This window comes from Arvicola amphibius, chromosome 2 (assembly GCF_903992535.2).
Source record: "Arvicola amphibius chromosome 2, mArvAmp1.2, whole genome shotgun sequence".
NCBI lineage: Eukaryota > Metazoa > Chordata > Mammalia > Rodentia > Cricetidae > Arvicola > Arvicola amphibius.
In genome coordinates, this window is record NC_052048.2 from 142129242 (window position 1) to 142141655 (window position 12414).

General features: G+C 46.5%; 1 protein-coding gene across 1 annotated transcript in view; it reads left to right on the forward strand.

Moving 5' to 3' along the window:
• Positions 1 to 2374: 2374 nt before the first annotated feature.
• The window catches only part of Gsdme (gasdermin E), a 49007-nt gene continuing 38967 nt past the window's right edge, over positions 2375 to 12414 (forward strand). The window contains exons 1-2 of the mRNA XM_038318965.1: positions 2375 to 2585; positions 7442 to 7634. Coding sequence (XP_038174893.1) covers positions 2375 to 2585; positions 7442 to 7634 — 404 coding nt within the window. The remainder of the gene's footprint in view (positions 2586 to 7441; positions 7635 to 12414) is intronic.

Sequence of the window (12414 nt, forward strand, 5' to 3'; positions counted from 1 at the left end):
CCTGTACTCCACTGAACATGCTACTTCCCCTTTAGATGCTGGGGTTCCTTTCCCCCTCCAGCTGAAGTGTAACGATACTTTTATTTCTGGCTTAAAAATTTATAGCTATCTAGTATTCATTTTGGAGCTGGGAAGATCACACAAGGTAGAGAAAAATCTGTCTTTGACTTTTCGCAGAACTGCGGTGGCCCCTAGGTACCACTGAAGGGAAGTGGAGGACGCCCTAAATGAACGTGTAAGGAGAGGATGACGTGCTGAGTGCGTGTGTATCGTTGTCTTGGGCACAACCACATCAAGGACCCTGATGCCTCAGACCTTTGGAGAGGGGAAAGCCTCTGAGGCTCAGAGGGAAATGGCAAAGCCTTCTTCTGCCGAGTGCAAAGGCTGGCAGTGTGTGCGAAGGCTAGCAACCACAGCTTCCTCCTCCCAGATGACCACAGCCCAAGACTGCTTCCTTCCTGAGCCCTCCTGCCCAAGACTGCCTAAACCCGTCTTCTTGTTCAGCTGTAAACAATGCAGCAGCCCCTTCGATTTGAATTTCAGATATACAAAATAAGCATTTCGAGTTTCCAGATTGCTCTCGTAGAAGACGCTGCTCTACCCGAGAGAGCAGAGCCTACCTGATCCCAGATTTTCTGTACATGTGTCTGTGTGTCTGTCCATTTCCTTAATAACTGAGGCAGGTTTCCAGGACCAAGCCGTGCCAGACTTGGCAATGTGGGACTACCTTCCTTAGCCAACCCTCCTCCTACAAAATGGTGTAGTTTGCACACATCCCACGCACGGCATCTGGTAGAGTTAAGTCACCTGTATATTGTTTATACAATTGCTCTTTTGCTTTTTACAGCATTGTTTGAAGGGGAAGTCTGCACATGTTCAATACAATGCAATTATTTTTTTAATATCTCCAATCTGTTGTTGATTCAATGTTTGGAAGTCATTATGTCAACAAATATTCTTAGGTCTGTGCCTTCCAGGTTCTTGGTAGGGTTGCATTCTCAACTCCCAAGGTTGGTTAAAGCTGCATTTTGACACATTCTAAGCAAACAAGCCATCGGTACCTTTTGTGCCAGGGTGTTTAATTGCTAATGTGAGGCCTTCTAGAACTCTCTTTTATCTTGTATAATGGTTTATAATGTTGAGGATGATGGTGTCTCCTTTAATCCTCTGTCCAAAACAAAGAAAACCCTCAGTCAGGTGCCCGGTGATTTACTCCTGTAACACCAGTATTTGGGAGACTGAGGCAGGAAGATTGTTTAGAGTTCAAGGCCAGCCTGTGCTACATAATGAGTTCTAGGCCATCATAAGCTAAAAAAAAAATGAGACCCTGTCTCAACACACACACACACACACACACACACACACACGCACGCACGCACGCACGCACGCACGCACTCACGCACACACACAGACAACAAACAAAAAACCCTCTCCAAAAAGAAAAACCTAGACCTTTCCTGTTCCATCTTTATTGACCTGCAGTATAAGCAACAAATAATTTCTGTCTGGAATGGATCTAGGCCTGGAACCAACTATACGGACAAAGCTGCCCGTGAGCTTGTGTTAACTCTCCTGCCTCTGCCCTATAGGATCATGGGTGTGTACCACCAAGCCCATCTTAACAAATAAACTTTTATAGCAGTAAGCTGTTGGTTCTCAACCTTTTTAGTGCTATGACCCTTTAATACAGCTCCTCGTGTTGTGGTGACCCCAGCCATGAAGCTATTCTCATTGCTACTTCATAACTACAATTTTCCTACTATAAATTATCATGTAAATGCCCATGTTTGCTGATGGTCTTCAGTGACCCCAGTGAAAGGGTCATTCGACCCCAGAGGGATCGCATCCCCCATGTTGAGAACAAGGGCTGTAAGCCGCTGGGATTTCAGGGTCGCTTGTTTTTGGAAGTATAACCTAGCCTATCCTGACTAAAACATATTATTTTCCAATATCTCTGAGCTTTTCCTCCTTTTCTTTTTCTTTTTTTTTTTTTTTTTTTTTTTTTTTTTTTTTTTTTTTTTTTTTTTTTTTTTTTTGTTTTTCAAGACAGGGTTTCTCTGCAGCTTTTTTAGAGCCTGTCCTGGACCTAGCTCTTGTAGACCAGGCTGGCCTCGAACTCACAGAGATCCGCCTGCCTCTGCCTCCCGAGTGCTGGGATTAAAGGCGTGCGCCACCACCGCCCGGCTTTTCCTCCTTTTCAATTTGATTTCATTATCCTCAACTGAACTCACAATAGATAGTTTCTTAGAGAGGTTACATTCTTTTATACTAGCTATAACAGCTATAGAAAAATGTAATTTTAGAAAAAATGACACAAAATAACTCCATATTTGACTCTATGCTAACATTTTTTAGGTAACCTGAACTTGACAGAATGTTCGCCAAAGCGACTCGGAATTTCCTTAAAGAAGTTGACGATGGAGGAGACCTGATCTCAGTCTCACACTTGAATGACTCTGACAAGCTGCAGCTCCTAAGTCTGGTGACCAAGAAGAAGAGGTACTGGTGCTGGCAGAGACCCAAGTACCAGTTTTTGTCTGTCACCTTGGGAGATGTTCTCACAGAGGGGCAATGTCTCAGTCCAGGTATGTTTCCTTATGACGACGATTCAGCGCCTAGTCCCCAAACAGGAAAGGCTCCTCTAGGCGTCTGGAATGGACATGGTGTCTTATACTGGGGTCTTCCTTTTCCTTGGCTCTCTGGTATAAAAGGATATTCTTTCTTACTGAGCACAAATTACATGCACCCAAAATGAAATGTTATGCCTTAGTGTTGTAAAAGTGATAATCAGTTTGGGCATAAAAGTTCCTTGTGCCCATCATAAATGTTAGAGCTACTTGGCATAAGTGGAATGGCGCCCCTATACAAAATGAGGTTTAGTGTCGAGACAATATGCTGTTGACCGATCAGAGGGGCATGAGAAGTTCTGTTTCTTGCACAATGATTTCTGAGTGGAGCAGGGCAGTCTCCCACTCTGGTCCAAAAGTGGCTATAGACGGTCTGCTAAAGAGATTGGCTCAGCATTTATTGTGACAGCTGGTGAAGTCCCCTGCCTACAAACTGAGACTCTATGGTTTACTTTTCAGTGGCCCCAAGGGAAGGGGCACCTGGGCTGGTACTGCGCCCGCCCCCCACCGCCGTGTGTGTGTGTGTGTGTGTGTGTGTGTGTGTGTGTGAGAGAGAGAGAGAGAGAGAGAGAGAGGGGGGGGGGGGGGGTGGGAGGCAGACAGACAGAGAGATCCAGAGCCAATGTGACCAGTGGAGGTCAGAGAACAATCTTGGGTATCAGTCCTTATCCCCCTTGTTTGAGACCAGTCATTCTGCTACCGTGTACACCAGTGTACACCAATCTGATGTGGCATGTGGCCCAAGAGCTCCTGGGGATTTACTCTCTGGTTCCCAGCTGACTGCAGGCACACTATGTATAGGTTTATAGGTTCCGGAGAATTGATCTCAGGTCCTTGTGTTTGGGTGGGGAATGCTTTTACTGGCTGAGCCGTCTCTTCAGCCCCACCTGGTCCTCTAATCAGTTTGTAGAGATATGCAACAGAGAAGGAAGAGGGACTAATGGCAGGCTGTGCAGCTGGCGGTAGACAGAGAGCACAGTGGATTGTCCACGGCACCCTCGTCTAGTCCATGCCACGTGACCTTTAGTCCATGATAGCTGTGCTTATGCGGGGAGTCCTTAAGATTACAGCAGCTAGTGATCTCTGCACTCTCTTGATAAGAGCACTCTAAGATGTCTCAACACAGATGAAATCACCTAAGGATGCTTCTCTGACAACTTGACCCTGTTGCTAAGCAACACGTGGCTATGTTTATAAAGTATACAAAGAGATGAAGGAAAAAAACTTTATAATGCAGCATCATATGTCAATATCCATTAATACATAGGTCATGGTCTTTTTTTGAACTGCATATAATGGAAAAAAATTGTGATGTATGTGTGTATGTGTGTGTGTGTGTGTATGTGTGTGAGAGACAGAGAGAGAGAGAGAGAGAGAGAGAGAGAGAGTCAGCCAACAGCAGGTGTCTTCTGTAACTCTCTCCATCTTATTATTATTATTTTTTTTTTTTGGTTTTTCGAGACAGGGTTTCTCTGCAGCTTTTTTAGAGCCTGGCCTGGAACTAGCTCTTGTAGACTAGGCTGGCCTCGAACTCACAGAGATCCGCCTGCTTCTGCCTCCCGAGTGCTGGGATTAAAGGTGTGCGCCACCACCGCCCGGCCTCCATCTTATTATTTTGAGCAGTCTCCCTAGACCTGGGTCAGGCTAGCACAGCCTGGACTTTTCTAGGATGTGCTGGAGATCTGAACTCAGATTCTCATGCTTGTGCAGTGAGCACCTGATCCTTCTCGCCAGCCCCAAACCTAAATACTTTTTACAAACAGAAGTAGAAACATGCTGCACATGATTTTAATATATTCCTTATTTATTTTTATTTAATTTTATGTATATTTTCCCTCTATAGATTTAGATACCTTTAATTCTATCTCAACAAGCACATAACATCCTTTTGTGTATATATATCTAATTTGACTAACTAATCCAGTTTGGGAGCTTAATAATTAAGACTGCAGTGGACATTTTTGTTTGTGGTTTTTCACTTGTTTTTGAAACAGTTGCATTAGCATGCTTTCTTGGGTTTCCTGGACCAGAGGTTGGAAACTTCCTGAAGCTTGCTGCTCCTTGATAAGTTTCTGAAACGTGGTGATGTGTGGAAGTATCAACAGTTCTTAACTATCGGATGAAACCAGGTCTAATTCTCCTTCACAGTAACGTTTCAGCCTTTTGTGACTGCCTGTCTGAAAGTAAAGGGAGCTAGAGTCACTCACTTGGGTCTGCAGACTCCATACTTGCTTCCAGATGAGGCTTTCTGTCAATGCTGCCCTCAGCCAGTCACTGGCGCTGCCAAGGAACAGGAAGATGGATCGATCTGAACTTCACGTCGTCCCCCGCTCCTTTTCTCATTTCTGTGACAAAATATTTGACAGGAAGCACTTAAGAAAGAAACAGTATATTTTAACTCACAGTTTCAGGGAGTACTAGGCAAGGAAGTCATGGCAGCAGGGTCTTGAGACATACTGCTGGTCACACTGCATCCACAGCCAGGAGGCGGGGAGCCATGGAGTCTAGCTTTTGACTGGCTCTCTCCTTTTCATCCAGTCCAGAACCCCAGCCCATAGAATGGTGCTGCTACATTTAGGATGACTCTCCCCACCTCAGGTGACCTGCTCTAGACCACCCTCCTCTGACATGCTTGGGAGCTCGTGTTCTAGGAGATTCCAGAGCCTGTCAGGTTGACAATATCCACCAGCACTCCCCTTCTGCACCCAGGTTTATGTTCTTGATGCTAGAACCTCTTTTGAGTAGCAAAATAGTGACATATTTTTTGGCACGAGAGGGAAAACATCATAAAACACACCAAGGGCTACTGAGTCCTGGAATTTCTCTCTGTGGTGTTGAAATGATAACTTGGTGGCATCTTGAAAGATGGTGCAGACTTAAGTGAGACTGGTGATGTCGTTTGTCACCACAGATAAGGGATTCCTGAATATGGCCACCATCCGAGGTCAGAGCTGAGGCTGGCTCCTGAGTCCTGTTGGAGTCCTGGCTGGGAAGAGCAGATTCAGGGTGCTTCCTCATTGTTGCCTCAACCCTGGCATGGGTATTGCTGAGGACAGGGAGAGGGGAGGGCAGTAATTGAATGGGGGGTGGCTCCCTGATAGCCCAGTGTTCCCTTCTTTCAGGTTACAACTTGATAAAGAACTGTGTCTAAGTGACATCTTTTTTACATGTGTGTCTAGGGTGACATTTCATGCATTTATTCTCAATTTCTCCCTGTTGGCTGTGTGACCAGTTCTGGGGACTGCTACATTTTGAATCTAAACATGCACCCCCTAGTCTAATGTTTTGAATGCTTGGACTCCAGCTTCTGTGCTATTCTGAGGGCAGTGAACCCATAGGAGATGGGACTAGCTGGCAGAAGTAGGTCACTAGGCAGGGGCCTTTGGGCTCTGGTTCCCGTCACACAGTCCCTGCTTGCAGAGGTGAGTAGAAGGGAGTCTGTCAGGCTTGGATAGTTTAGAATCCCTTCTGAGGATCAGTCTGGAGCCTAGGAGAGACTTGGGAAGGACATGAAAAGACGGGTGGTGCCCACGACGGGTTCTTCTGTATCCTCACCAACTAGTGGTGACTGATGCTGAAGGTCTTTTGTAGTTGTATCTTGACAGATTAAAATGGAGACAGTGGCCTGGGGGCATATGTTTGTAGTAGAATATATGATTACTATATATGAAACCCTGGATCCAATACTAACCACCCAAGAGAGAAAAGAGAAAGCGGGGGTGGGGGAAGGGAGTGGGGACAAAAAAAAATCAAACCCCAAACCCAAGGCTGGTAGTTCACATGAGGGTTCTGAGCAGAGGGTGGACCCTGAAGGCACCCTGATACCCCCACTTGCATGTGGCCGTGGCTCAGTGGCAGGACATTTGATTGACAGTGAGGAACAAGGCTATTCCCAGCTGACTTGATTGACAATGGAATGCTAGGCAGTACTGCAGTGTTCCTTAGAGCAAGCGAGTCTGGGGCAGCTGAGGGGATTGGTTATGTCTAGTGACTAACCTGGTAAGGAGCTGAATGTCTGGCTAGAGCTCAGATATAACGTAAACATTCCATTTGCTGGGAGATGTTAAGGAGGACCGGGGAACTGGTCTTTAGGATGGGTGGTGGGAAGGAAGGATGTCCAAGGACTGACTGGCCAGGAGGATCTGCCATGTTGTTGCTCCTCTGCGGTCTGGGGTCTGCATCAGCAGAGTGGGCACAAGTACCACCCGTCACTCTCCATTTTCATCCCCTTCCAGTCTTTACCCCAGCTGGCGGCCATCTTAGTTACTTTTGATCCTTTCAGGGACAAAAAATCCTGACCAGAACAACTTAAGGGAGAGCTTATTTGGGCTCACACTTTGAGGGTGCAGTCCGCTATGGTGAGAAAGGTCTGAAAGAGGGAATGGGTCACATCATGCCTACAGTCAGCTCCCTATGTCCTGTCTGTGTAGTCTGGTACAGCAGCCCACGGAATGGTGCCGCCCATCTTTAGAATGGGACTTTCCTACCTCAATTAACCTGAACTAGAAACTCTGTCCTAGGCATGCAGAGGTTTGTTTCCTAGATAATTCTAGATCCTTTCAAGTTGAGAATCAATATAAACCATCACAGTGGCTAAAGAGGTGTTACACACTCCTAAACACTGGTCAGTCCATGGCTGCGCTCACCTACAGTATGTAGGTGTGCTGACTGCATTTTAGTAAATGCCCTCACAGTACAGCTGCCCACTTTACAATTAGATGCTGATATCGGTTTCCCATGAGGCTGCCGGAAAGCTGAGCAGCGCACAACTCTGAGCCATCTGCCTTCAGATTCCTCCGCTCTGTTCTTTCCAGTGGTCGTGGAGTCTGACTTCGTGAAATATGAGAGCAAATTTGAGAACCATATGAGCGGGAGCATCAGGACGGCTGTGGGCAAGGTCAAGCTAAACGTTGGCGGCAAAGGCCTGGTGGAGGGCCGCTCTTCGTTTGGAACCCTGAGGAAGCAGGAGGTGGATCTGCAGCAGCTCATTCAGGACGCAGTCGGGAGGTAAGGGGGGCTTCATTCTGCACGCTGGGCCTTTAGACATCTTATGGCTGAAGGTCATTTGACTGGACCTCTGCCAAAATGTGGACTTTACTAAACAGCATGGATTGAAGTATTCCTAAAACTGTCGGAGCACATTCTTTATTTCTGAATTTACTGACTGTTTATATATATATTTCACATATATAAACATATATTAAAAATGCCAACAGTAGAAAGATGGAGTCCTGCTTTAATTTTTTTTAATTTATTTTGTGTGTGTGTGTGTGAGGGGGTGGTGCCTATTTCATGGCAGACACCTGGGGGTCAGAGGACAACTCGCTGGAGTCATTTCTTTGCTGGTCCTCAGTAGTCACGGCAATCAGGTTAGTGACTTTACCCACTGACCCATCCTGCCAGCCCCTGATCTGCTTATGGGGTTTTTGTTTTTATTAGTGTATTCATTTGTGAGTTTCCCTGCGTAGCCCAGGCTGGCCTACTTTAGCCTTTTGAGTGCTCAAGTTACAGGTCTATGCCACCACGTCCTGTTCAAAGAATCAGTGATGGTTTTATTGGTTTGATCTTGGTGCTGGTGCTTGAAGCAGGGCCTCCCACACTCTAGGTGAGAGCTGACTACATCACCAGGCTCCATAGTTTTGAATATTAACCTTCAGAAGCAGGAAACTCTCACGTCTACCTTGTGTCTTTTCATTTTTCTCATGGGGAAGAGAACAAGCGCGGGGCTTCATGGGGAAGAGCTGGTTTACCACTTCAATGTTTGGAAGGAAATCCTGTGTTTATTCATTTTTATCCCAGGATAACGCATCCTTATTGACATTCTGCCTCATGCCAATTCAACATTCAACAAGTCATTCTACTGACTGAATGTGATATACTCTCCATACGGGGGCTGCCACAGCGAGCAAAGTGCTGCGGCTTCTGTCCAAATTCTAGTGGCAGGTTCCAAATGTGGAGTCAAATAAACCATGCAGGAGACCGATGAGATGGGAGGCCTGGGGAAGGTGTAGCAAAGGGGGATGCTGTCTTACAGCGAGGCCAGAGAAGACACTGGAGAAACTGGCCTAAGAACAAAGCCTTGAAGAAGGAGAAAACAAGCAGGGTCTTTCACAAGGATACTTCGTGCTGTGACCAGGATAGCTGCTCTGGGGTGACTAAGGGGAGGCCAGGGGAGATCCAGGTCCCTCGGGACCTAGAGGCCACTGGAAAGACTTTGCCTCTCAATCTAAGTAAGACGGGATGTCCCTGGAGATTCCGAGCAGGAAAGTGACATGCTGACTTACTCTTTAAATAGATTTTCTTGGCAACTGGGTCGGGAAGAGAATGGATGGGCAGAAGCCAGAAGACCAAGAGAGAAGTTAGTGCAGAGATCCAAGGGAGATGGTATTTCAGTGTGTTCAGAGCCGTATGTGCACCCCCATGTGTCATTTTTATCACCCTTCCCACTTAAGACAGAAAATTCAAATCACTTACATTGATGTGTAGGTAGCTTGTCTCTTCTGCTGTTCTTAGGGCTGGTGGGCTATGTCAGTTGGTAGAGCAGTTGCCTAGTGCATGCAAGGCTGGGCTCTAGCCCTGGCAATGCCAAAGGCAATAATCAGAAGATAGTAAATCCTTGTTTTTAGGATTCTAAGAATGATATGCTTTTCGAACAAAAGTATGTTTTAAATTGATAAATACAAATACAACGAAACATACATGTCAAGCATTTGGTGAGCAGATTTAGCACAGGCTGGGCAACGTCAGACTTCCAAGCTAGGCACCTGTAGCTGCCCTGTTTAATGGACATGAAAGAGCATTATCATGTATTTGATTGATACTTCATGGCTTTTCCTGGGATTCCCCCAGTTCCTCACTCTCAGCCAGAGAACTTGTGGGTCTCTTTGGCGGTACTGGGTGGGAGGCACAGTCACTCTGTGGCTGATCTTACTTCCCTCCTCTCTTGCTCTTTTCAACAACGACACCTTCCTTCTTTCCTGCGATGGACATTGTGGGGCCGGGGGAGGTTGGGTATTGTTTATCTGCAACCAAACTGCAATAGGGTGATGTTCATTCTCTTTGCTAACTCTGGTGACACTCTTCATGGAGGAAGGAGGACAGGGAGGCTGGGAAAGTCTGGGGGTTTTGCTCCCCCACTCTTTACCCATCCCCCTTTAGCTCCAATCTGCAGTTTTGTCTCTGTTTCAGGAACCAGAGCTGGGCAATGCTCTGTGATCATATCACCTGATGCAGGGCTTTAAAGAAAGTCTCTGTGACTCAGGTGTAAAAGCGACTGTCAACGGGAGGCTTGGGGCGGGGGGTAGGGATCTTGTGAATAGCTGTGGGTGAAGACTTAGAAGAGGGAAGAGGTAGGGAGAAGGGGAGAGTCATCTTCGGGGCACCTACTATGTGCTAGACAGTGGCTATTTCTCAGCTTATTTTCTCTGCACTGCTGACTGCTTTTGAGTGTGAGCAAACTGAGGCTTAGGAAAGGGAACTGTTCCCAGTCACAGAGCCCAGTCTGTGTGCTACAGCTGGGGTTCAGCCCAGGAGTTCTGGGTTCCAAGTCTCCTATCCTTTCCTCTAAATCGTGCTTGATTTGGTGGAGGTAAACGTGATTCGGATGTGATGCGGTGGACCCCTGAGGGTGTTTACAGGTAAAGTGCAGAATGGGTCCTGTCTTCCTAGGGTGCTTGGGAGGGGTCAGGCAGGCCTGCTTCTCCTGGACATGGCTGGACAGGTTGAGATCACCTGGGAAGACGCTTCACCCATCAGCTGCGGGTGTGATGGGAGATGGGCTGGTTTGGGGAGTGGTAGCTAAGAGACGAGAATGTTAAAGAATGCATGTCAGGATGTAGGATCTGCCTGCATGGGCTCTGGGGTCCAACCCCAACACTGAAAAATCAGAAAAAAGAAATAGGTGCAGTACCTGGCCCTAGGCGGCGCTTAGTGCAGAGCCCACCTGCCCCCTTGTTACATTTTGCTGAGAGCTGAAGGTGAGCTGTTTGGGAAGGATGTGTGTGTGTGGGGGGGTGCTTTCCAAGTCTCTGAATGAGTAGCAATCAAGCTAGCATTCCTGTGACTTCACACTGGAGTAATAAACTCTTATCTGTGTGCTCTGCCCATCTTTGGACTCCTGGAACATCACCAGGCTTGATAAGGTGCTGCAGATACAGCTGTGGCCTTGGGCATGGCCACTAGCGATGCCATAGTATTGCATGTTCTCAAGGACATGTTTGCAGCCAGGCGTTTTTATTTCAGTCTTTTAGATAAGGTGTCATCTGTATACAAGTTTCGTAGTCAAAAATCTCAGAGCTGGTGTGTAGTTTGACAATGCGGTTCACTTGCTGAGCTTGCTGAAGGCCCCCAGATTGGCCCAGGTAGCACCAGAAGAAAGAAAGAAAGAAAAAAAAAAAAACTCCAAGCATTAATTATATTCCCTACAAAGTGTATCCATATCTCAAACTCCATTCTCTTTGAAACTATACCCATGTATATAGAAGATTCATTTAAAGTTTGGGAAATCATGCTTATAGGCGCCCGGAGCTTATTGTTTTGAATGAGCTATGGGTTTAGTGTAAACACTTTTGATGGAAACTATCGTGATATATGTCTTCTATTTCTTTAAATGGAGATGGACAAATGTATTGAGAATTCTCAATGCACATATTTGTGGGAAAGCTCTCCAGAAAGGTTTAGTATTGTCTTCTGTCATCCAGCTGCCATGTGTCACAGCCAAATAGCCCTACTTTACCCCACCTCTGCCAGCCAGCACATGACTGCCTCGAATCTCTCAGAATCCGGAGAGCCTCATTCCTCATAATTAGCTTGGATGGACTTAGTAAGTCGTGCCAGCTCCTGGCCTCACTCTCCCCAGGCAATGTGGTCTTCGGGAGTTCACTCTGAAGTGTCTAGGTGTAAGTGGACACACAGCAGATTTTTCTCTTTGCGGCTGAATTTTGCTTCTATGGCAGCATGGAGGGTTTGGGGCTTGTTGCGTGTTTTGTTTTTTGTTTCTTTGGTATCTCAAGGCATGAGTTGATTGTTACCATAAAGGCACATCCAATTTGGATTATTCACCTTGCCTCTAAGCAAATTTTGGTAAAGCTGATCATAGTTGTCTGTGTACACATGGCAATTAAAAAATTTGGCTCTTTTTTATTTATTTTATTAAAAAGAAAGCATTCTATCTTTTTTCATTTTACATACCAATCCCAATTCCCACTCCCTCCTCTCCTCCCATTCCCTGGACCTTCTCCCCCACCCCACCACCATCCATTCCCCAGAGGGCAAGGCACATTGCTCTGAGGAAGGACCAAGGCCCTCCCCACTATATCCAGGCTGAGCAAGGTATCCATCCAAAAAGAATGGGTTCCACAAAACCAGTAAAAGCAGCAGGGACAAATCCTGCCAGTGTCCCCACAGTTTGCCCCAGCCATACAACTGCCATCCACATTCAGAGAGTCTAGCTTGGTCCTGTGTTGGTTCCTTCCCTGTCCAGCTGCAGTTGGTGAGCTGCCATTAGCTCAGGTAAGCTGTTTCAGTGAGTGTTCCCATCATGGTCTTGACCTCTTTGCTCATATTCTCACTCCTGCTCCTGTGCAACTGGACTTTGGGAGCTCAGCTCAGTGTTCTGCTGCGGGTCTCTGTCCCTGTCTCCATCAGTTGTTGGATGAAGGTTCTATGGTGACATTTAAGACAGCCATCAATCTGACTACAGGGCAAGGCTAGTTTGGGCACCCTCTCCACTATTGCTTAGGGTTTTAGCTGGGGTCATCTTTGTGGATTCCTGGGAATTTCTCTATTG